The following is a 27,488-nucleotide window of genomic DNA, read 5'->3' on the forward strand; positions in this document are numbered from 1 at the left end:
CCCTGGAAAAGTCTTACAATTTAAAACCTGGTTCCTGAATCTCTGTCTTACCATTATACAATCTGTCTGAAACCTGTCAGTATCTCCAGCATTCTTCCATGTATACAACATTCTTTTATGATTCTTGCACCAAATGTTAGCTATGATTAAGTTATGCTCTGTGCAAAATTCTACCAGGCGGCTTCCTCTTTCATTCCTTCCCCCCCAATCCATATTCACCTAATGCGTTTCCTTCTCTCCCTTTTCCTACTATCGAATTCCAGTCACCCATGACTATTAAATTTTCGTCTCCCTTTACTATCTGAATAATTTATTTTATCTCATTATACATTTCATCAATATCTTCAACATCTGCGGAGCTAGTTGGCACATAAACTTGTACTACTGTGGTAGGAGTGTGCTTCGTATCTATCTTGGCCACAATAATGCATTCACTATGCTGTTTGTAGTAGCTTACCTGCATTCCTATTCTCCTATTCATTATTAAACCAACTCCTGTATTACCTCTATTTGATTTTGTATTTATAACCCTGTATCCACCTGACCACAAGTCTTGTTCCTCCTGCCACCAAACTTCACTAAGTCCCACTATATCTAACTTTAACCTGTCCATTTGCCTTTTTAAATTTTCTAACCTACCTGCCCGATTAAGGGATTTGATATTCCATGCTCCGTTCCATAGAACGCCAGTTTTCTTTCTCCTGATAACAGCGTCCTCCTGAGTAGTCCCCGCCCGGACATCCGAATGGGGGACTATTTCACCTCTGGAATATTTTACCCAAGAGGACGCCATCATCATTTAACCACACAGTAAAGCTGCATGCCCTCGGGAAAAATTACGGCTGTAGTTTGCCCGTGCTTTCAGCCATTTGCAGTACCAGCACAGCAAGGCCGTTTTGGTTAGTATTACAAGGCCAGATCAGTCAATCAACCAGACTGTTACTGAAAAGACTGCTGCCCCTCTTCAGGAACCACACGTATGTCTGGCCTCTCAACAGATCCCCCTCCGTTGTTGTTGCACCTACGGTACAGCTATCTGTATCGCTGAGGCACACAAGCCTCCCCACCAGTGGCAAGGTACATCGTTCAAAGGGGGGCTGAAGGCTACAACAACGAAAATTCCCGGGTTTTTCCCGGTTTTCTCCCGGATGAAAAAATTCCCGTTTTTTTTTCCAGATTTCCCGGTTGTTCCAGGTCGTATATACCCTGACTAATGTTTCTATTTTTGATTTGGTGATCTGGACACACTGTAAATGAACATATATGCTTGCCACAAGCCAATTTTTGTTTTCTGTGCCATGAATTTCGAAACAAAGGGATGGTGCAAAACTTTTGTTGATTTCTGCAGAATGTTGACTGACTGAACAGAGCAGAGCTTGTTAAATGCCTCGCCATTTTGTCTTCCAAAATGGTTCTCCATGACAGAAGCAACATAGGAAGTCACAAACAAAATCCTGGCGGAGTTAAACAAGAAAAATTATCCTGTTGGCATATTTTGTCACCTTGGCAAAGACCTTGATCTACATCTACATCTACATTGATACTCCGCAAGCCACCCAACGGTGTGTGGCGGAGGGCACTTTACGTGCCACTGTCATTACCTCCCTTTCCTGTTCCAGTCGCGTATGGTTCGCGGGAAGAACGACTGTCTGAAAGCCTCCGTGCGCGCTCTAATCTCTCTAATTTTACATTCGTGATCTCCTCGGGAAGTATAAGTAGGGGGAAGCAATATATTCGATACCTCATCCAGAAACGCACCCTCTCGAAACCTGGCGAGCAAGCTACACCGCGATGCAGAGCGCCTCTCTTGCAGAGTCTGCCACTTGAGTTTATTAAACATCTCCGTAACGCTATCACGGTTACCAAATAACCCTGTGACGAAACGCGCCGCTCTTCTTTGGATCTTCTCTATCTCCTCCGTCAACCCGACCTGGTACGGATCCCACACTGATGAGCAATACTCAAGTATAGGTCGAACGAGTGTTTTGTAAGCCACCTCCTTTGTTGATGGACTAGCACTCTCCCAATGAATCTCAACCTGGTACCCGCCTTACCAACAATTAGTTTTATATGATCATTCCACTTCAAATCGTTCCGTATGCATACTCCCAGATATTTTACAGAAGTAACTGCTACCAGTGTTTGTTCCGCTATCATATAATCATACAATAAAGGATCCTTCTTTCTATGTATTCGCAATACATTACATTTGTCTATGTTAAGGGTCAGTTGCCACTCCCTGCACCAAGTGCCTATCCGCTGCAGATCTTCCTGCATTTCGCTACAATTTTCTAATGCTGCAACTTCTCTGTATACTACAGCATCATCCGCGAAAAGCCGCATGGAACTTCCGACACTATCTACTAAGTCATTTATATATATTGTGAAAAGCAATGGTCCCATAACACTCCCCTGTGGCACGCCAGAGGTTACTTTAACGTCTGTAGACGTCTCTCCATTGATAACAACATGCTGTGTTCTGTTTGCTAAAAACTCTTCAATCCAGCCACACAGCTGGTCAGATATTCCGTAGGCTCTTACTTTGTTTATCAGGCGACAGTGCGGAACTGTATCGAACGCCTTCCGGAAGTCAAGAAAAATAGCATCTACCTGGGAGCCTGTATCTAATATTTTCTGGGTCTCATGAACAAATAAGGCGAGTTGGGTCTCACACGATCGCTGTTTCCGGAATCCATGTTGATTCCTACATAGTAGATTCTGGGTTTCCAGAAATGACATGATACGAGAGCAAAAAACATGTTCTAAAATTCTACAAGAGATCGACGTAAGAGATATAGGTCTATAGTTTTGCGCATCTGCTCGACGACCCTTCTTGAAGACTGGGACTATCTGTGCTCTTTTCCAATCATTTGGAACCCTCCGTTCCTCTAGAGACTTGCGGTACACGGCTGTTAGAAGGGGGGCAAGTTCTTTCGCGTACTCTGTGTAGAATCGAATTGGTATCCCGTCAGGTCCAGTGGACTTTCCTCTATTGAGTGATTCCAGTTGCTTTTCTATTCCTTGGACACTTATTTCGATGTCAGCCATTTTTTCGTTTGTGCGAGGATTTAGAGAAGGAACTGCAGTGCGGTCTTCCTCTGTGAAACAGCTTTGGAAAAAGGTGTTTAGTATTTCAGCTTTACGCGTGTCATCCTCTGTTTCAATGCCATCATCATCCCGTAGTGTCTGGATATGCTGTTTCGAGCCACTTACTGATTTAACGTAAGACCAGAACTTCCTAGGATTTTCTGTCAAGTCGGTACATAGAATTTTACTTTCGAATTCAATGAACGCTTCACGCATAGCCCTCCTTACGCTAACTTTGACATCGTTTAGCTTCAGTTTGTCTGAGAGGTTTTGGCTGCGTTTAAACTTGGAGTGGAGCTCTCTTTGCTTTCGCAGTAGTTTCCTAACTTTGTTGTTGTACCACGGTGGGTTTTTCCCGTCCCTCACAGTTTTACTCGGCACGTACCTGTCTAAAACGCATTTTACGATTGCCTTGAACTTTTTCCATAAACACTCAACATTGTCAGTGTCGGAACAGAAATTTTCGTTTTGATCCGTTAGGTAGTCTGAAATCTGCCTTCTATTAATCTTGCTAAACAGATAAACCTTCCTCCCTTTTTTTATATTCCTATTAACTTCCATATTCAGGGATGCTGCTACGGCCTTATGATCACTGATTCCCTGTTCTGTACATACAGATTCGAAAAGTTCGGGTCTGTTTGTTAACAGTAGGTCCAATATGTTATCTCCACGAGTCGGTTCTCTGTTTAATTGCTCGAGGTAATTTTCGGATAGTGCACTCAGTATAATGTCACTCGATGCTCTGTCCCTACCACCCGTCCTAAACATCTGAGTGTCCCAGTCTATATCTGGTAAATTGAAATCTCCACCTAAGACTATAACATGCTGAGAAAATTTATGTGAAATGTATTCCAAATTTTCTCTCAGTTGTTCTGCCACTAATGCTGCTGAGTCGGGAGGTCGGTAAAAGGAGCCAATTACTAACTTAGTTCGGTTGTTTAGTGTAACCTCCACCCATAATAATTCACAGGAACTATCCACTTCTACTTCACTACAGGATAAACTACTACTAACAGCGATGAACACTCCACCACCGGTTGCATGCAATCTATCCTTTCTAAACACCGTCTGTACCTTTGTAAAAATTTCGGCAGAATTTATCTCTGGCTTAAGCCAGCTTTCTGTACCTATAACGATTTCAGCTTCGGTGCTTTCTATCAGCGCTTGAAGTTCCGGTACTTTACCAACGCAGCTTCGACAGTTGACAGTTACAATACCGATTGCTGCTTGGTCCCCGCATGTCCTGACTTTGCCCCGCACCCGTTGAGGCTGTTGCCCTTTCTGTACTTGCCCAAGGCCATCTAACCTAAAAAACCGCCCAGCCCACGCCACACAACCCCTGCTACCCGTGTAGCCGCTTGTTGCGTGTAGTGGACTCCTGACCTATCCAGCGGAACCCGAAACCCCACCACCCTATGGCGCAAGTCGAGGAATCTGCAGCCCACACGGTCGCAGAACCGTCTCAGCCTCTGATTCAGACCCTCCACTCGGCTCTGTACCAAAGGTCCGCAGTCAGTCCTGTCGACGATGCTGCAGATGGTGAGCTCTGCTTTCATCCCGCTAGCGAGACTGGCAGTCTTCACCAAATCAGATAGCCGCCGGAAGCCAGAGAGGATTTCCTCCGATCCATAGCGACACACATCATTGGTGCCGACATGAGCGACCACCTGCAGATGGGTGCACCCTGTACCCTTCATGGCATCCGGAAGGACCCTTTCCACATCTGGAATGACTCCCCCCGGTATGCACACGGAGTGCACATTGGTTTTCTTCCCCTCTCTTGCTGCCATTTCCCTAAGGGGCCCCATAACGCGCCTGACGTTGGAGCTCCCAACTACCAGTAAGCCCACCCTCTGCGACTGCCCGGATCTTGCAGACTGAGGGGCAACAAAGTTTTAGGGGTACTACTCAGCAAACTAAAAAGTTATGGCATTAATGGTATCCCTCTTACGTGGTTGGAGTTTTATAAGCCTATCAGAAAGCAGTGGATCACACTGACAGACAGCATCACAGTCATGTTACTAACCTTGTAATGGGGTAATGTAACACATGGAGTCCAACAAAGATCAGTACTGGGCCCACTCTTGTCCTGAGCATGATTAATTATCTTCCTATAACTGTAGTGGGTAGTCAAAAGCTGTATCATTTGCTTAAGACACAAGCTTATTAATCACGGACCCAAACCCAGGCTTACCATAGAAAGCTCAAATAATAGCTGAATAAGCCTACATGTGGATCACAGCCAGCAGTTAAAGTCTTGATCTCATGGGTATTCATATAATACGATTTCAAACAAGTAAAAATGATTACTAGCAACAGAAGTAGGTCTTAATAGCTATACACTAAACAAAACACCCAGTCTAACATTCCTTGAGATCTAGTAGAATAACAAGTTAAAGTAGATTAACATATGGACCAATTGGTCAAAAAGGTCCAATCAGCATGTTCAGCCCCTAGAAGAACTTTGCATCGTGTTGATCTAACAACAAGAATGTTGGCTTATTTTGCATAGTTTCATTCTTTGCTGTCTTATGGAGATATCTTCTGGGACAATGCACATAAAGTAATGAAATGTTTATTCAGCAGAAGTGAACAACAAGAATATCGTGGAATGTATAAGGTGCGCCCAAATGAAATGGACACTACAGTTATAAGTAAAGAAATTTTAATAAAAATATTATAACAACAATTCACGTGGAACAGTACAACTATACATAATTGCCGCTGACATTGATATACCGATATCAGTGCACAGGAAGAGAGTTAATGGCTTCAGTGTAGAAACTTCTGGGTTGCTGAGGGATCCAGTTTACCAGTATCATCCTCCACCTCCTCCTCCTTTCTTTCTTTCTTACTTATTTGCTTTCTTTCTTTCTTTCTTTCTTTCAGGGGAGCCAGGATGCCTCCATCCCACGTTCATTCGTTTGGTGGCAGGGTCAAAATGGTGACACCACGTTTTATTACATCTCACAATGTGAGCAATGAAATCCAACACATGGCTCAGGTAAACACTCATTATCATAGTCTGAAAGATACTTGGGCACCCACTTTGCACGAACTTTGCCATAATGAAGCTTCTTGTGGATCATGTGATGCACAGTTCCTTTGCTTATCAGAAGTACAACAGTGGTGTCACATGTGGCGATCTGACGATTCGTTCGTATGAGCTCCTCCACAGCTGAAATCACAGCCATAGTGGTGACATAGTGTGCCACCCAAGGGTGTGGCATGTCATCTATGTTTACACATCACACTCTTAGCACTGATCCACAGGAATATATTGTGCACCATGCAAGACACTGTTCTCCATACAACTCTTTCATCCTGTGATAAATTTGTGAAGCTTGCTCCCCTTCTACATGAAAACATTGGATAACCGCTCCTTGTGCTGATCAGGAAAAATCCGCCATGCAACGAACTGTGGAAACAATTCTCCAGAAATGAGGAATTTGCTGTGAAGCTATTAACTCTGCTTGTGCAATTGGGAATACCAACCTACCCTCTCTCAACAAACACATTCACCCACTGGGATTACATACAACCCTTATACACAAAGGTCTCCTTTCCAATTGGGCTTACCATATACACAACTGTACACCTTGCTCCAACCTTTTTCAGAATACTGGAATTCTTACTTACTTACCAATGTATTTACTACTTAACAGTTTTTGCTTTTAATAATAAAACTCAATTTCAGCAGACTGTGATCTACATAATTAAAATGCAAAACACAAAAACAATTTTCATGTAGACTTTGCCTCCTGGTTAAGGGCTCAGAAAAGAGTCTGGAGAAAGTTATCTCAAATTTTCCATTTAACATGAAGAGAGATAGGGAATCTCAATCAGTTCAAAAAAATAAAATAAAATAAAAAAAAGAAAAGCCTCCTACTGAGTCACTCTTTCTACGCATTATCTAAATATATAGAATAAAGTACTGAAAATTCTGGCTAATTACACAGCAGGTAATAATGTAAATCTGCCATTCAGGTGGTTATATACTGCAAACAGAAATCAATATTTAAAGATATAGGCAACTATTTTCTTTGAATAGTAAATATTACGCTTTCAATATGAGATATACAGCAGTTACTTACTATTCAGTGTAACTGAAGAAGCATTAGCTTCCCCCCCCCCCCCCCCCCTCAAAACAGCAGCTCTCTAACAAACTTGGGTTTAAATTTAACTTGAATAAGCATGAACATCATTAAGAATTACAGTTTGAAGAATGCTCGTATTTCTGGCATTCGTTTCCACCTACAAGTGTCCCTGATGACAGCCACCAGGGATCACCTGAAGACACAACAAGTCTCAAGTCTGTTTACTGAAATGCTGTGGAATATTTACCATATAACCCGGCCGAACACCAGAGAATTCACATGACCCGGTCAGACACCCAAGAATTCTACAAGTACACCGGAAAATTCTACAAGTTATAAATATGCTGGGAAGATGTCAACTCACAAGAACTACAATAATAGTTTACTATTAATACAATATACAGATTATGTTTCCCTGGTTTTCTTGCCTTTTGTAAACATATATAATGACTCTTTTGAACGTTTTCCTTCCTGAAGGGATGCATATAACACACTGAATGAGTAAAAAAAATGAACAAAGGTGGAGGCCTATCGCAGGGGGATGATATGCTGATGGGTGCTCATAGACAGCTTTACATCTTTATTGGTGGTTAAGGGAATATGTTTAAAATTCAAAGTTACAGAAATGTGGTCCTGCAATCATGTGAGTGACCTTGCAACGAAGTAGTTGGCCCAATCCAAGCATCATTTTCACAGATGATATTTGTTACCCCTTTGGCATCATTTTCACAGATGATATTTGTTACCCCTTTGGCATATTCTAACGGATGAATTTATTGCAGATGATAATATCCACAAAATATCATCAGCAATAAGGCCGACAGAACATATCCAGAATGGATTCTGGAGGTCCACTGCCTGTAGAACTCTTACACTAACCTTTAAAGAACATTCAGATTACTGCCAAGCATGTATGGCAACCAAATGTAACCATATCCCGTATTAACAATTTTGCTATGGATGAGATTACCCACTTTTTTTAATACATATCTTTTGTTTCAGACTTTTTGACAAATCTTGTAGCTTTACTTCATTCCGACACACTTCCATCGTCATATTACGTGTCTTTTTTGGACACTGGTTTAAAAAGACAAGGAATTTAAAAGGGGGGAAATTTTTTCTGAACTACATTGTGTTTGCACAGCAAATATTTCTCAAAGTGACTACATGCAGTGAAAAGTCAAACATTTCCTACAAAGAACCGCCTTATTGGCCAGGTGGCAACAGAATAATTTCCACAAATCACGAACAATAAAAGCATGCGACCATCACATTACAGTCATGTAAGATTCAAATGTGATCAGATGTAAAACTGCAGAAGTCTACTTACTGCAATATCGACACTTTCGTTTGAATCATTTTCCTCTGAATGTGTCTTCTTCAGCTTACTCAGTGATGTACTTAGCTTTTTCCTAGGTGGTGGTCTGCAAAAATAAGTTTACCCTTACGTCAGCACTCTCTGAATAAAAAATTAAACTACAGAATAAGCGCGCGCGCGCGCCCACACACACACACACACACACATGAAATTTAACTGTGGGTCTTCTTCTTAACATCAATGGCAAAATGTTCAAAGACTCTTCTCAATTAATTGGATCTCTGCCACCACATGTTAACCAAAAAGTTGCACTATGATATTAGCAACAATTTTACTCCCAAGGAGAGGTCCTCAGAAGTGGGATTGATTTTTTGTAATCATCTGTACGATGATGAAGGTTAGGGTCCAATGTATCTCATACTGCAGCCATTTGCCCTGGTGGACCCTTGTTTGTATATAGTCAACAACAAAATTTTGTAATTTTTCATGTTGTTTTAGAGCTTTAAAACTGACAGCAATAGATATAATGGCATTGTAGCATAGTGGTTGCATACAAGTGTGATGTGCATTGTTTTTATTCAATTATTTGGTTTAAATGTACTTTTTATAAAATTCTATTCCATTGTTGTATCATTTTAATTGTCAAATTTACTTTTCCATTTGCTCTTATGTTTTCTTTCAATCATTCTGCTTTTATTGGGAACCTTTGTGCATGTGATTTTAATTATTTTCATTTACCTATTACAATATTTAAATAGATATCAGTTAAAAAATTAAATACGAAATAATTGTTTATAATGGCTGTGCAATGGCACAAAAAATGTGTTTCTTGTTACATGAAAGATGTAATTTTTTTTATAGTGATCATCATACAAACATTTCAAACAAATTCTTGTTCACTATGGACAAAAGAATGGAGATATTCTAGCATAGTACAAAAAAATCATTAAAATCACTTGCACAAATAATCCAAATTAAAAAAAAAAGGAAAAAGTAAGAGTAAGTGTAAAAGTTAATATGATGATAAACATGTGACAGAGGGCTAGAAATATAAAAAATTACATGTAAAATCATTTAACTGAATAAAAGTAATGATCAAATTCGTTTCAATGAAGATTTAAAAATTTTGAATCACTTTATGAATCTGGAAACCAGATCATCTGCGTGTCAAGCTCATATGCTAACCACTATGCTACCATACCTCTATATCTATTATTGCCAATTTTAAGGCTCTAGAATCACACGTAAAAATTCGCAGGAGAGCTTCTGTAAAGTTTGGAAGCTAGGAGACGAGGTAAAGCTGCGAAGACAGGGCGTGAGTTGTGCTTGGGTAGCTCAGTTGATAGAGCAATTGCCCGCAAAAGGCAAAGGTCCCAAGTTCGAGTCTCGGTCCGGCACACTGTTTTAATCTGCCAGGAAGTTTCAAAATTAAGCATGTTTTTTTTTCGATTACTTGCAAATGAGGGGACACCAAGAAGAATGCATGAAGGGTGTGATACCTGGGATGCTGACCTACATCACTGTACAGATGGTTTCAAAAACTCAGTCCCATTATGGGGATCTCTCCTTGTCAGAAGTGTTCTCACACACTACCAACAACATACCAAAGTATGAACAATATTACCGTAAAGTTGGCCCAATGCACAACAAAAAGACTTTTACACAACAAAAAGACTATTACACATTATAGCTTTCAGCCAAAGCGTTCCTCAGCAAAAGAACTGGAGTTTCCATTGGTTGATATACAAAGTGTGATCTGCCAAAAATTTGTAGATAGTAAGTACACATAGAAACAGCTGCAGAATTCTACTTGCCTCTCACCAATTCCCCATGTGGTTTGATATTAGGAAAAATAGTAACAAAACATTAGGTAACATAGTAAGCTATCTGTGTAACGAGACATTTATCAGTGGAATATTTCCTGAATGGTTGAAATATGCTGAAGTTAAGCCGCTCTTTAAGAAGGGAGATAAATAGCATCAAATTTCCATCCAATTTCACTTTTGCCAGCATTCTCAAAAATTTTAGAAAAGTTAATGTACAAACGGCTATATAACCATCTTATCACAAGTAACATACTGTCAAAGTCGCAGTTCGGATTTCTAAAGGGTTCTGATATTGAGAAGACTATCTACACCTACAGTGAAAATGTACTTAATTCATTAGACAAAAAATTGCGGGCAACTGGTATATCTTGTGATCTGTCAAAGGCATTTGACTGTGTAAATCACAATATCCTTACAAGTAAATTAGAATGTTATGGTGTAACAGGAAATGCTGCAAAATGGTACAAATCTTATATCTCTGGCAGGAAACAAAGGGTGTTATTAGGAAAGGGACATGTATTAAGCTATCAGGCATTATCCAACTGGGAACTAATTACATGTGGGGTCCTACAAGGTTCCATCTTAGGGCCCTTACTTTTTCTTGGGTATGTCAATGACCTTTCATGAGTAACATTACCAGATGCCGCGTTTGTTTTGTTTGCTGATGATACAAACATTGCAATAAATAGCAAATCAAGTGTAGTCTTACAAAGATGAGCTAATAAAAGGGGGGGGGGGAGGGGAGGAGTGGCAACTTTTCTTTTCATAATATTATTACACTCCATCCTGGAATGGAATTTCCATTGTTTGATTTCCATCAAGACCTTTTGGTTTTCTTGTTTTAGCGCTTTGTTTTTCTTGAACCTAACTGTGTGAAACACATCTGATTTCTAGTAGGAAAACTGTAATGTTTTTTTCTATATGAAGTGTTTATTTTGTATCTCTTTTCTTGTTTCTGTATGTATGGGTTACCAACCTTCTGTGTCAGAGAGAAACAGAAAGGTATAATTGTGAGGTACCTGAACAACAGCCTTCATTAAGTTTGTCCTTTTCCATGCTAAAAATGTCATTTGAGAAGTTTTTGTATTGCTGTTATTTACTGTGCTTCCATAATAAGTACACAGATCAAAAATATTACATGAATAACATTAACACTGCAGCAAACTTTGAGAGTTCAGTTGTCAAATGACTTGTACTTAATTACTCCTCTTGATATTAACAGTGAAAAAGCACACTCTGAACATGTTCAAGCCTCATAAGAGCAAAGGCATGCCTATAGTCAGTTGTAACCTTTTTTACTTCAGACATCGCCTATAGTCAGTTGAAACCTTTTTTACTTCAGATATTGCCAGTTCAGAATTAAGTTAAAGGGACATTGAAATAAGGCATAAGGAGTACACAGATGGTTGAAAAGCCTGTAAGAAGTCAAGTACTTCCATCAGTTGGTTCTTTAAACAGAACAAATCTCAATGCTAAATTATCTTATTTACTTACCCCTTCCTCCTTGGTGTAGAGCAACTGGATGGTGAACACCCAGGAGCATCAGCTTGATCATCATTGCTGTCTGCTCGGTCTCTTGAACTGTTCCAACAATTGCCAGCCGGGGACAGGCCAGGTAGGCTATGTAGAGGTGTTGCTTCCACACTGTTGTTGCTGGACCTCCTTACTGAAAGATAACAAAAAGACTATTACGAAAAATGGAAAATCCAGGATGGAAAAATGACAAAATTATGAAAAAATATAAATAAAGAGAGTGATCTTGAGTTTTTTGTCAAAAATATACAAAAAGCGCGCGCACGCGCACACACACACACACACACACACACACACACACACACACACACACACACACACACACACTAATGCAAGCACAACTCATGCACATGATCACTGTCTGTGGCTGGTGTGTGTGTGTGTGTGTGTGTGTGGTGTTGTTGTCCACTTTGGAAGAACGTCTTTTCGCCAAAAGCTCACTTGTTTAGCAAACTTTCTGTTGTGCCTGTCTGCAACCCAACATCTCCACTACATAGTGAGTAGCAATCCATCCTTTTCATAATGAGGAAAAACTGTTACAAATATATGATTTATTAGGGCATTCCTGTTTTATTTTCCAAATGTTTTCTTAATGTTTAACTTGACTCATATTCTTAAACATTCTCCTTCACAGCAGAGTCAACAGAACATAGTGAATTAATTAAATTAATCAATATTGATCAATGATATTTTTCAGGTCATCCACTGGTACAGATGTTTCATTTTTCAAACAATGGAAAATCCAGGATGGAATGTAATTGTGCCTATCTGCGACTCAGCATCTCCACTACAGGATGATTCATTGTTGTAGTATAAGCATCGCTAGGCTCCTGCATATTCCACCACCATACTTGCACCTGTGTTTTGCAGTCTGGTCCCGACCCCTGCAAGTTGTTTGTCCACAGAAGAGTCACTGAGCTGTTAACCACCAGGCCCCCTGCAACTACCACAGCACCTTGGGGCACAAGCAGCACCAATACATGGCATTCAGGTCATGATAAACAAGGCTGCAGTTGCAAGCACCTACTTGTGTACATGCAGTCATGTGTCCATGTGACACCACGTGTGTATTCCTCCATTGATGGGTACTTGGGTCACCACTCAGCCTCTCGACAGCCATTTCAGCTCCAGGCTCCAGACCGATCACCAGCAGTCCTCAAACCTACACTTCAGATCACAACACCTGACACTGCCACTACCCATCAGACATGCTGTCTTCTTTCATCAGTATCGCAGCCACTGGCCACACATCAGCTGCTTCGGAACGCCCTGCTACACTGAATACAAGTTGTTTGCCAGGATCACAGCTGCTGCCATCCAATAGGCACTTCGGAAGGCAAGCTCCCTCAGCTCATCGTCACTACTGACGATCGTGGGCTTATCATAGTTGCCTCCGCTATGCGTTGTTATTGACGGATATAGAAGGACATTTCAGATGTACTCATGTGTGGACATTCATCCTCTAAAGCTGTACTGAGTCATTTACGTTCAATAAACAAGCAGCTGCATCAGCAATGCGTGCTTATCAAACACACCCTTGGCACACCACTTAGGCAAAGGTTACTATAGTTGGTGGCAAAGAAATAGTTTTGTGTCAAAGTGCTGTTCCTCTGTCTGCCATAACTGTTGTAGGCAATGAAGATATGGTTTTGTGGTACATCCTACACTCACAGTTTGTGTGGATTTTTATTGTAGTGCTTGTTCAAGATCTGCCCACTCCAGCACCTGCTCGTTGTCTCGTCTGTCACCCAACTGCCTCCCCTCTGCCATGTTGAGCCTGATGCTGCTAAAGCCATGTCACATTTTGCCCACACAATACAGCTACAGCCAGTCCTCCTCCCGTGGATGCGGCGCCTGCACAGGGTATGTACAGCGAGACTGCATTTCCACGTGTGTTTCAGTCTTTCTTGATGTATCTTTATTAGCTTTGTTGGAGCCAGGTTCCATTCTTTCTGAACTGTCTCGTACTTCTCATTCCGTGGCTATTGTGCCAATACATATTCAAATTCCATTACAGTGTGAGCGTGTCCAATGGCATAACAGGTCAGGACTGTACCTGCATTACTACAGTGCCCTTGCATCCCCCATTTACTGGATGTGGACTGATCAATTCTTGGATCAGTACCTGTGTTCAATTGTTGGCCTGTACCCATTTTGGTAAGGGTTAATTTGCAGTTCATGTTCACATTTCTTGGTAGATGTGACTTCTTGGTGATGATCTCTCTTCTGCATACTTGAGGTGCTCAGTTCATGAGTTGCTGCTACGTGCATTCTCTCGCTTGCTGCCATCAGTCTGTGGGCCTCTCTTGTTTCTGTGTGCACTCAGGTTCTCATTCACTTATTGTGTATTCTCACTCACCAGAGCTCTCATTGCCTCCACAGTCCATCACTCCCAGGGTCGGGCAACTGGGGACCTGCTGCTGGGCATTGATCAGCTCTCTCAGATTTTCCAGTTTTTTCTGCGGTGTTCATACATGGCATCTAGGCATTTTAATATACGTGACATGCTAGGCCAACTACCGTCAGATTTGTTGCAATGTTGTCATGCCGAGTGGCACCATGTTTATTGTTCACAGTGTTCTATACCAGACACCCCTCTGGTATCGACCCAGACCTAACAGGTGACGCCATCATAGACCTAACAGGTGACGCCATCATACACCAAGCCTTTCATCACAGGCCTTGTTGTGGGCAACCTGCTTGTCATCACCAGCCCTGCCACAGATGGCCCTCTAGTCTTTGCCAGCCCTGTCAATCCCGACACTCACTCACTCACTCGCTGGCTGTGTCATGGCCGGCCCTTATGCTATTGTTCCTGGCAGTCGTCACCACTACATTTGTCACCGCCGCCTCCACAGCCGATCATGTAGCCTCCACCATAGTCATCACCAAATCTGCTATGGTCATCCCTCTAGACACTGTTCTCAGTACTCACCTCAACCACACCACCACTATCCCCTCCTTGGCAGTCCCTGCATCCAGAAACCTTCCTCGGTGGTTCTGCCGATCCCATTGTGTGTTGTTATGGGCCTGAGTTGCCTCTCCATGGACTCTTCGCTGCCAGCCCAGCCTCCGCCCCAGACTTCCGTGTCACCACCTACAATGCCTGGTTGTCATTCTCCTACGCTGACAATGCTTGCTTCTCTCGTCAGGAAAATTTCATACGTTGACAGATTATTTTGATGGCTTGTTCCAGTCTCTGGTGACTGCTCAGTGCCTCCTTCCTGGGTTCTGCCTTCTTGGAAAGAGTACATCATCCCCTCAAGGGGGGATGGATGTAGTATATGCAAGGCTAAGCCCTTGCATGTTCAACCACCATACTCATGCATATGCTTCTCAGGCCGACCCCTGCAAGTTGTTTGTCAAAAGAAGCATAGCTGAGGTATTTACCACCAAACATCCTGCAGGCTGGGGTGCAATCCATGCTGTTACATGACATGGAGGTCACGGTAAACGGTGCTGCAGTTGCCTGCACATATTTGTGTCCACACAGTAATTTGTCCACGTAACACTGTACATGTGCTGACGGGTACTTAGGTCACTGTTCGGCCATTCGATGGCTATTTCAGCTCCAGTCTCCAGATCGGCTACCAGCCACCCTTGAGCCTACACTTTGAACCACAACGCCTGCCCCTGCCACTACCCATCAGACACGGCATTTCGGGTCCTTGCCAGGATCACAGCCACTGGCCATACGTCTGCCACTCTGGAAGACTCCACTACACTGGACTTGGGGCACTCATCAGGATCACAGTTGCTGCTTTCCAAAAGCCACTCCAGAAGGCCTGCTCCCTCAGCTCACCATCATTACTGACGATCGTGGGCTTCATCATGTTAGCCTCTGCTACACATTGTTATAGAAGGACATTTCAAACAATGGAAAATCTTAAATGGAATAATGACAATACTATGAAAAGGATAGATTGCTACTTGCCATATAGTGGAAATGTTGAATCGAAGACAGGCATAACAAAAAGGCACATCAGTATTTTGTTGTGCCTAGCTGCGACTCAGTATTTCCACTATATGAAGGACATTTCAGTTGTACTCCTGTGTGGACCTTCATCATCTAAACCTGTACAGAGTCAGTTAATGTTCAATAAACAAACAGTTGAAATAGCAACACATGCGTATCAATCACATCCTTGGCACACTACTCGGCCAAAGGTTACTATACTTTTCATCCAAAATATTTTGAAAATTAGTAATCACCAATATTTGTCTTCTTTTGAAATATTGTAAAAAGCACTTATACAGAGTGAGCCAAGAGGAAAGGCACATGCTTTGAGGGGTGATAGTATTTGTGATTGTGAACAAAAGAACATATGTCCTGTTCTTAACCATTTCTGAGAAAACTAATGAAAACAATGGAGAGCAGGACAAATGTAGGTGATAGTAAATGAAACATTGTGACTTAACAGTTTTTAACTGTAAACATTTCCTCAGAAAATATGCCCAAAAAGCCCAACTCCCATCCATTTTTGCAGCTTTTGTAGATAGCTGCTGCGTTGCTGATCTGAGCTCATTTGTATAGTCTTTCACTTGAGCAAACATACACAAAATATGAATGAGAAGTTTCTCCTTTGTGTCACTCTGCACTTGTAGACTTTGTTCTTAAGCCAACCCCACAAACAGTAATCTAAAACGGTAAGATCAGGTAACCTGGATAACCAAGAAACAACTCCATGGCAACTGATCGAATGCCAAGGATATGTTTCAGTTATATACTGTATCACCCACCACGTACAATTGAAGTGTGCATTGAAATGGTCTCTAAAGACGACATTATGTAGTCTAATGTCACTTCGTTTGTATGCACATATGAGTGCTGATGTAGGAGGACATGCAACTGATGTGTGTGATTCTCAAACAATTGTATGTAGGATATGGTTAAGTAAAGGGTGTATATTTATAATTCCATCACCTCTCAAAGAAGCATGTCCTTTCCTCCTGACTCACTATGTGCAACACCACGACCTAAAACAACTACTACAAAAAGTTCAAGGGCTTAATATTACTGCAGACGGCAGCAAGATATATGGGGACATATATCTTTTAACAACCTGCCATAGTATATTAATTATCTTGGAGGTAGCATGATGGAGCTGAAGACTAAATTAAAAAACTTTCATTTGGCTAGCTCCTTCAACTTAACTGAAGAGTATCTTTGTAGGAACTCTTACTATTAACATTTTAAACTATTTTATAAGTAACATTAGCACTGTAATACAGTAATATTTCTTAATATTAAGCTATTTCATTGTACTGAACTTCAATAAAATGTACATCTTTTAACTTATTTCCACATCCTAGAGACCACTCTCTATGGGATCCATCACATACAGCTAATGAAATGTAACACTGTTTAGCTTTGCGTACTTACACTTAACATATCATAGTACATCCTTAATTTTGTGCTTTTCATTAACAATCACGAAATTGTTCTACTTTGCAGCAACAGAAGTATCAACTAACTTAAAGTTATGTTATGTGATGTAAGGGATGAAGTTTGTGATTCAAGTTTTTAAAATACATTGTTTCAGCATGTGAGAATGCTGCTAGTCGCATAACATGTCAGTGGCAATATAGCAGCGATGTTGAGCTGTAGATAGCCACAACAAAAAGACTGTCAAACAAGTAAGCTTTCAGCCAAAAAGGCCTTCGTAGGAATCAGACAAAACACACGTTTGCTCGCGCCACACACACACACACACACACACACACACACACACACACACACACAAGATTATTGTCATTCTCCCATCCTGGATTTTCCATTGTTGTGTTTCAGTGGATTTCACAGCGATAATAGCAGAGTATGCACAACACATATAATCGATACGCGAGATTTCCACTCATGTCTTCGATGTTCAGGAGCACAGTCCAACAGGAACACAGCATTAACAGACTGCAACATGATGCTTTTACACACAAGCCAGTAAAATCTATCTGGAAATGAATGTTTCCAAGTCAATACTAATCACCATGAGTCTTTAAATAAAGACTTGTAATAGGTCTGTGTCACTTGGTACAATATCTCTTACTACTGAACATCAACAAGAATTCACTTTTCTATTTTTGCACCTTTCCTGGGAGTTGCTTGTGTCAAGACTTGTGATCATTTTATATGAAGCATTAATAGTAGTGGAATGTAGTACAGTTCAATAAATAAATTAGGAAATGAGACAGAAAACATAGATGAGTGCTGCTACCGGGGGACTGAAATAAGCAGAAAAAAGAGGATATAAAATGGAGTCTTGTAATAGCAAGAAAATCTTTTCTGATAAAGGCAAATATTTTCACATGTAATATAAATCTAAGTGTTCGTCTTGAGTGTAGCCTTGTAAAGAAGGGAAATGTGGCCAATAAAACAGACATATAAGAAGTGAATAGAAGCTTTTGAAATGTGGTATGACAGATAATTGCTGTAGCTTAGATGGGCAGATTGGATATCTAATGAAGAGTTGCTGAACTGAAAGGGAGAGAAAAAGATTATAGCAGACCTGACGTGTGTTGTACAAGATGAACTGGAGAGGAGAAAAGCATCAAACCACTCTCTGGACTGGCAACAACAACAACAACAACAATAGTTTATCACTGTGCCGTTAGAAAGATGACAACCAACATCTTAATATGTGCTGCCTGATGCTGCAGAAATAAACTGCAGAAACAGCCATGAAATACTTACAGGCAATTAGTTCCATGATATCCATGAGTTTAAAACTATCTTAAGCTTTTTCACATCGTCATGGAGCGTGCTGTGCCCACAGCTGAAATCATCATTGTATATGGAAACAAATTCCACTATACAACTCCAAAACAAGTATGATGGGACTTCCGGACAACAAAAAGTCACACACATTATTAGGCAGGTTAACTAACTTTTACTGAATGCTGCACTACACCACACTTTTAATTTTTTTCAACATAATCAGTAAGTATGTGTAAACAACATTCAAAATGTTCAAACTATAGTGGGTCAGGGGGTCAGGTGTTCAATGATGCTACAGGTGGTGGTGGTGGTGGTGGTGGTGGTGGTGGTGGTGGGGGAGGGGGAGGGGGAGTTGTTGTCTCGGCAATCAAGACAATGGGGTTCTCCCACCCATTGCAAAGTGGGTTCTATGGTTTTGCAACGGCTATGGGAGGCCAGTGTGGGGGAAAGTTAACTACAGCAAAACAGATAGTGTGCACATTAACTCTTCATCATTCCAACAAGCTAAACCAGGTGCTCTGTGGTTGATGTTGATGGCCTTCCTCCCCAATCATCATCACTGACATCTATGTGGTTTTGGTTAAATTATTGGCACTATTTCACTACAGCTGGATGTGACTTTGCATTTGGTCTACATACCGCTAGAATTTTGTGGTGAATCTGTGTGCATTTGAGAAGTTTTGCCAACAAGAATCATATTATCCCACATACTTCAACCTTGGGGAATGTTATACCTCAACTATGGATAATGTTTCCAGCTGCCACGCCATTTCACTTGCACACTCTGATAGACCAATTACTGTACAGCAGCAGAACCGCTTGTGCAGGAAACCTGGAATACATACTCTCTTCTGACAATGTGCCACACTCACAGAGCAATGGTGTTAGCATGGAATGACCTGTGTACCTCACTTAATGAAGTCCATATGCATACAGGGTGGTCCATTGATAGTGACCGGGCCAAATATCTCACGAAATAAGTGTCAAACGAAAAAAATTACAAAGAACGAAACTTGTCTAGCTCAAAGGGGGAAACCAGATGGCGCTATGGTTGGCCCGCTAGATGGCGCTGCCATAGATCAAACGGATATCAATTGCGTTTTTTAATAGGAACCCCCATTTTTTATTACATATTCGTGTAGAACGTAAAGAAATATGAATGTTTTAGTTGACCACTTTTTTCGTTTTGTGATAGATGGCGCTGTAATAGTCACAAATGTATAAGTATGTGGTATCGCGTAACATTCTGCCAGTGTGGGTGGTATTTGCTTCGTGATACATTACCCGTGTTAAAATGGACCGTTTACCAATTTCACAAAAGGTCGATATCGTGTTGATGTGTGGCTATTGTGATCAAAAAGCTCAATGGGCGTGTGCTATGTATGCTGCTCGGTATCCTGGACGACATCATTCAAGTGTCTGGACCGTTCGCCGGATAGTTACATAATTTAAGGAAACAGGAAGTGTTCAGCCACGTGTGAAACGTCAACCACGACCTGCAACAAATGAAAATGCCCAAGTAGGTGTTTTAGCTGCTGTCACAGCTAATCAGCACATCAGTAGCAGACAAACTGCACAAGAATCGGGAATCTCAAAAACGTCGGTGTTGAGAATGCTATATCAACATCGGTTGCACCCGTACCATATTTCTATGCACCAGGAATTGCATGGCAACGACTTTGAACGTCGTGTACAGTTCTGCCACTGGGCACAAGAGAAATTACGGGACGATGACAGATTTTTTACATGCGTTCTATTTAGCGACAAAGTGTCATTCACCAACAGCGGTAACGTAAACTGGCATAATATGCACTATTGGGCAACAGAAAATCCACAATGGCTACAACAAGTGGAACATCAGCGACTTTGGCGGGTTAATGTATGGTGCGGCATTATGAGAGGAAGGATAATTGGCATTTATTACATTAATATGGAATTTACAGGTAATCATGCCGTAACAGCATGTGTTCTCAGAAATGATTAAGTTCACAAAGGTACATGTATCATATTGGAACAACTGAAAGAAAATGTTCAAACGTACCTACGTTCTGTATTTTAATTTAAAATACCTACCTGTTACCAACTGTTCGTCTAAAATTGTGAGCTATATGTTTGTGACTATTACAGCGCCATCTATCACAAAGCAAAAAAAGTGGACCAACTAAAACATTCACATTTTTTACGTACTACACAAATATGTAATAAAAAATGGGGGTTCCTATTTTTAAAAAAGGCAGTTGATAGCCGTTTGACCAATGGCAACGCCATCTAGCGGGCCAACCATAGCGTCATCTTGTTTCCCCCTTCAAGCTAGACAAGTTTCGTTCTTTGTAGTTTTTTTGTTTGACACTTATTATATGCGATATTTGGCCCGGTCATGATCAACGGATCACCCTGTATACATTTTGCAGACCAGATTCCAAGTGCAATAGCTATGTTTTTAATGCATATAACTCATGTAGGGTTGCAAAATTAGTGAACATAGCAGGTCATGGTAATGTCCCATCGACAATAACAAAAATTGATAAAAGTCTCCTCAAAATGCTACAAACGATGATCCACATACATAGACAAAACAATAATGACCAGTCCTAAAATACTGAAGACCAGTTCTAAAATTCTGAAATGAGGAGTGCATTACAAAAGTACCTGCTAACAAAAACTAACACCTAAATCAGCCTCAAAGGATAAATGTCATTTCAGAACGACACTGGCACTGGGAAGGAAGAGTACAAGCTTCTCTAAAACGCCAAATCGAATTCGGGTTCAGAGATCAGGTTGGCCACTCCTTGTGATAATTTGCTTACTATTGAAGATATTTGTAGACAAAGTGAGTTCTGTTGTAGGACAAAATCATTGTATAACTAAAAGGACATACAGAAGAACCATGGATGTAATTCAAACATTCCTATGAAATTGACCTCCCACATGGAAAAATGTAGCAGTCTGCCAGTTCATCTCACACCCAAGCCTTCCCCAATGGCATATCTTTCACTGATATTTGATGAAAATTAAATGTTCCGATCTCTTGCCAGACTCAATTGCGAAGACAACAGTATTCAATTGGTTAGTTATCGACTACACACGTTGGCACACTCACTCGAAATTCTCCTTCCTACAATGTGCACACGTGACATTTCACCCTATACACATGAAATATTCATGAAACATTCTACACAAAGCAATCAACAGTATCATCCTCGATAGACCATAGTTGTCAAGCTAAAAGTCTTAAGTCTTTAAGAGTGACAAAATATTTGATCAAGTGAACATCTGCAACTGAGAAACATATTTATAGAATAAAAATCCATTTCAATTGCCAGTAACTTCTTAATTTATTCTATGGCTGGTTTCAAGGCATAAAGCTGCATCTTCAGGTGCTAACAAATAATTATGGGAACATAAATGTGTGGCAGTTGGGCTAGCCAATCATGGGGGCCATGCCCATATCAGACAAATGCATGAGAGCATAGGACCAGCAACCACAGTGCCCACCTGGACAGCATAACATGGATATGGACACGGACTTCTGTGTCATACTGTCCAGGCAGGCACTGTGACTGCTAGTCCTACACTCCCAAGCATTTGTTTGACACAGCTGTAGCCCCTCTTGACTGCCTGGCCTGATTGCCCACATTTATGTTCCCATAATTATTTGGTGGCACCTGAAGATGAAACTCTATGCTTCAAAACTGGTTGTGGAATAAATTAAGAAATTACAGGTAACTGAAGTGGATTTTTATTATACAAATCTATTAATTGAATAACACTCAATGTCAGTCACTGGGAAGTTATATAGCCTTTGGCTACATTTGGATGAACTCTCTGATTATTGAAAATGTGGTTAGAAATTTTTGCTACTGTGTATGAGCGGTAGAACCATGAACACTTAATCACATGGCCACCTCTCTCTGACTTTGGCCTGCCTACAATCTATTGAAGGTCCTCCACAGGTGATCATACATTAATTGGTGCCTCAATGCCATTTGAAAGAGATGGTTATACTAGATGTTTTCTCTCATTCTCACAACCATTTCCATCTCATTCATAATATTTAGTTGTGCGCTGAGAATAATGTACGGGAATTGCAGTTCCATGGATTTTCACATGATAGTTTTCTTACTGCGTTACTTTGGCAATAGCATACTTCAGTTCTGAGATGATTTTTCACATTTCCCTCAAGCTACTGCTCTTTCCATGATTTTTTATTTTTAAAGATGCATAATTTACACTCAATTAGTGAAGTGCTGATGTATGTACATACCAGATTTGTCGTCCTTCTCTTTTGATTTCTGGCTCCGTACACCCGAACGTTTTGCACGCTCTGAGGAACACTGCAACCATGATTTTGATCGTCCAGATGAAGCCGGCGTGCTGCCTGTTTGGCTAGCCGAACCCTATGCAAAACAAACTATCATAGTTGTAACTATTCTGCTGAAGAAAGTATGTATCAATTTACAAATAGAGACAGTTTGGGTCATTCAAGCTTACAGAATCACAAGAGTATTTCAGAATGTAACAGATTTCAGTCACACACATCTTTATAAAATCAATCGCATTCTCCACTAGCACTGTAAATGAACTAGATACCCATGCTGTAAGAATGTAATGAACTGACTAGCAGCAAATAACATAAAAGAATAATGTAGAATGGATGTCCATGAAAACAAGGATATGCTGGAGGAATGGGAGGAAATATATAGAAAAGACAAAAATGTTCTTAAAATTAAAGAGGATTGATACTAACAAAAAGTGAGAGTGATACTTATGGACTTCAATCAACCAATGGCTGTAGAGACAGAAGGAGCTGTTGCTGGATGTCGGAATGGGAGCGTTAGAGATTCCTAATAAACTGATTACGTCAGGCACAGCTGCTATGGAAAACACCTGGAGCCAAATTATGATAAAGAATATATCAAACGCCATGACCATGAAAATGGAGTAAGGAGTGAGATTCATTATCCTGCCTTCTTTTGAATACTGCCTTGGTAAAGGTTATAAGAGCTGCAGGTGTCAATACAATGGGGACTATCCTGCACAAATCAGTGTGGTACTGATAGATGTAGGTAATACTGATACAACTGAAAGAACATCAGGAGCAATGAAAGAAGCTTTTACAAGTCTTGGAGGAGCTGCTGGAAAGATGAACTGACAGATAAACAAAGGGAAAACTAAGTATATGCCTAAAACAACAAAAGATTATCATAATGAACCGGCTGTCATAAAAATTGGTTCCCAAGAGTTTACTGTCATGTGCAGTTTCATTTACCTTGGATTGGAAGTAAAGTTTAAGACCAATGTCAGCTCTGAAATCCCAAAATGAATACTTTCCACCAACAACTGATGCCAAAGCCTCAGAAAACATCTGAAATCTAACAAGGAGAAGTTCCCAGGGGTGGGATCAAGTTTTTGAATCCATCTGTACAGTTATATAGGTTAGGATCCCAGGTATGACGTCCAGCAGTCATTCTCCCTCGTGGGCCACTGTTTGCGAGTGGCCGACAAAAACAAATTTTGCATGATCTTCCACAGTGTTAAGATCAAAAGTTACAAAATTAGTGGTTAGCATATGAAACTGACGTGTTGAAGGTTGTGGGTTTGAATCTCATCAGGAGCTACAAGCTTTCTACTTTTAAATAGTTATCAAAATGAAATTTATCATTATTTTTATCCAGTTAATATAATGGAAGGAAACATTCCACGTGGGAAAAATTATATATAAAAACAAAGATGAGGTGACTTACCGAACAAAAGCGCTGGCAGGTCGATAGACACACAAACAAACACAAACACACACACAAAATTCAAGCTTTCGCAACAAACTGTTGCCTCATCAGGAAAGAGGGAAGGAGAGGGAAAGACGAAAGGATGTGGGTTTTAAGGGAGAGTGTAAGGAGTCATTCCAATCCCGGGAGCGGAAAGACTCACCTTAGGGGGAAAAAAGGACGGGTATACACTCGCACACACACACATATCCATCCACACATATACAGACACAAGCAGACATATTGGTCTTTAAATATGTCTGCCCGTGCCCGCATGTGCGGATGGACATGCGCGCGTGTGCGATCGTATACCCGTCCTTCTCTCCCCCTAAGGCAAGTCCCCCCGCTCCCGGGATTGGAACGACTCCCCACACTCTCCCCCAAAACCCACCTCCCCTCGCCCCCCCCCCTCGCCCCCCCCCCCCTCCCCCCCGACGAGGCAACAGCCTGTTGCGAAAGCTCGAAAACAAAGATGAGGTGACTCACCGAACAAAAGCGCTGGCAGGTCGACAGACACACAAACAAACACAAACACACACACAAAATTCAAGCTTTCGCAACAAACTGTTGCCCCACCAGGAAAGAGGGAAGGAGAGGGGAAGACGATGCCCTCTCCCTTGGAGCCCACTTCCTTTCGTCTTCCCCTCTCCTTCCCTCTTTCCTGGTGGGGCAACAGTTTGTTGCGAAAGCTTGAATTTTGTGTGTGTGTTTGTGTTTGTTTGTGTGTCTGTCGACCTGCCAGCGCTTTTGTTCGGTGAGTCACCTCATCTTTGTTTTTATATATATATATATATATATATATATATATATATATATATATATATATATATATATATATATATATATATATATATAAAAAAAACAGGGATGGGGTGACTTGCCGAGCGAAGGCGCTGGAGGATCGATGGACACACAAACAAACACAAGTATACGCACGGGGTTCAAGCTTTCGCAACAGGCTGTTGCCTCGTCGGGGGGGAGGGGGGGGAGGGGGGGGGGCGAGGGGAGGTGGGTTTTGGGGGAGAGTGTGGGGAGTCGTTCCAATCCCGGGAGCGGGGGGACTTGCCTTAGGGGGAGAGAAGGACGGGTATACGATCGCACACGCGCGCATGTCCATCCGCACATGCGGGCACGGGCAGACATATTTAAAGACCAATATGTCTGCTTGTGTCTGTATATGTGTGGATGGATATGTGTGTGTGTGCGAGTGTATACCCGTCCTTTTTTCCCCCTAAGGTGAGTCTTTCCGCTCCCGGGATTGGAATGACTCCTTACACTCTCCCTTAAAACCCACATCCTTTCGTCTTTCCCTCTCCTTCCCTCTTTCCTGATGAGGCAACAGTTTGTTGCGAAAGCTTGAATTTTGTGTGTGTGTTTGTGTTTGTTTGTGTGTCTATCGACCTGCCAGCGCTTTTGTTCGGTAAGTCACCTCATCTTTGTTTTTTTATCCAGTTAACTGGTTTAAATGTATTTTTTTTCCAATTTCATAACCCTGTCACTCATTTTAATCAGAGCATTAACTTTTATGTTTACTCTTATTCCCCCCCCCCCCCCATTTTTTTTATTTGGAATCTTTGTGCATGTTATTTTAATTATTTTTGTATTAATTTCACTTTCATTTCTTACATTTGATAATCTTACATTTTCATCCATGTTGTTACAATTCACTATTTCTATTCCTCATTTTTCACATTTATTTATAATCCTTTTTTTCTTTTAAATTCTCAGCTGTGTTTTGTCCATAGTGCAAAAAGAATTTTTGTTTCAAATGTTTGTCTGACAACTATCATCCAAAAAAGTACATCTACATCTTGTACATAACAAAAAATACATTTCTGACATCACTCCACCGCCAATATAAATAGATTACATCGACTTTTGTTTTTTAACATGTAGATTGGCATTTTCAAATGTTTAAATACTGTGATAGATTAATAAAAATTATGAAAATCACATGCACAATGATTATATATGAAAACAAAATGAATAGAAGAGAAAAATAATAGTAAATGAAAAAGTTAATACGTCGGTCAAAATGACATGACAAATGATTAGGATTTTTTTAAAATTAGAGTCATTTTGACAACTATTTAAAAATAATAAAAATCTGAATCACTTTATAAGATCTGAAATTTCAACCTCCTACATGTTAGTCTCATATACTAGCCATTATGCTATACCACCACTAAATTTATGACCACCAATTTCAACACTCTAGAATATCACAAAAATTATGAAATTCTTTCATTGATTACTTGCAAATGAGGGTCCACCACAGTGAATGGCTGCAAGGCAAGATAATTGGGACCGTAATCTACATCACAGTATAGGTGGTTTCAAAACGTCAATCTCAACCCTTGGGATCTCTCCTTGTAAGCTGCTGATCAAGAAAACTACAGACATAATGTATAGTTTTTTTGATGTCAGTGCTAACATACGGTGAGGAAATCTGAACGTTAATGAAATTCGATGGAAGGCAAATTGACATATTTGAAAGAAAGATCTTGAGACAAATTCTTGGACCATTGAAAGAATAAGTTGTCTGAAGGAGAAGCTTCAACTATGAATTATATAATCTATTGAATATCAGACATTGTCGGTTACATTAAGATTAAATAGCCAGAATGGGCAGGGCATATATCAGAGCTAATAACAGAGTAAAAGGAAGACAATCAACACAGTGTTGAAGGAACCAGGAGAGCTGGAGGACGAAAGCTATGGTGGAAGGTGTAAAGAGGAGACACAAGGAAAACTGGAATTCAGAATTGGAGTAGTTCAGCATTAAACAGGAACGACAGGAATAAATTTCTACAGAAGGCCAAAGCTCACATAGGGCTGTCATGCAACTGATGACAATGATGATTGAATCACTACATTGGCAATATAGTACTACAACATTGGCAATATAGTACTACAACAATTTCAAGTATACTACTCTTTGTAATATAAAATGTATGTACTAAAACTGTAAAAATCACCACCATCTAATGTGTGTTTCTGGTTTTGATTTATTTAAGCATATTCATACATTGTTCACATATGAGCCCATTGGTTATGCCCCAACATAAAATTGTACTTCTAGTACATGCCATCTATGACACTTCAGCACTCTCTCTACAGCTTAAACCTTTACACTATCACAAGAACATT

At 40.7% G+C, this 27,488-nt stretch overlaps 1 protein-coding gene across 1 annotated transcript in view; it reads right to left on the minus strand.

Moving 5' to 3' along the window:
• LOC124709574 (protein NPAT) overlaps positions 1 to 27,488 on the minus strand; it is an 85,249-nt gene that overhangs the window by 41,703 nt on the left and 16,058 nt on the right. The window contains exons 4-6 of the mRNA XM_047240850.1: positions 22,838 to 22,970; positions 11,823 to 11,994; positions 8,515 to 8,608 (exon numbers count right to left, since the gene is read on the minus strand). Coding sequence (XP_047096806.1) covers positions 8,515 to 8,608; positions 11,823 to 11,994; positions 22,838 to 22,970 — 399 coding nt within the window. The remainder of the gene's footprint in view (positions 1 to 8,514; positions 8,609 to 11,822; positions 11,995 to 22,837; positions 22,971 to 27,488) is intronic.

Source organism: Schistocerca piceifrons, chromosome 1 (assembly GCF_021461385.2).
Source record: "Schistocerca piceifrons isolate TAMUIC-IGC-003096 chromosome 1, iqSchPice1.1, whole genome shotgun sequence".
NCBI classification, from domain to species: domain Eukaryota; kingdom Metazoa; phylum Arthropoda; class Insecta; order Orthoptera; family Acrididae; genus Schistocerca; species Schistocerca piceifrons.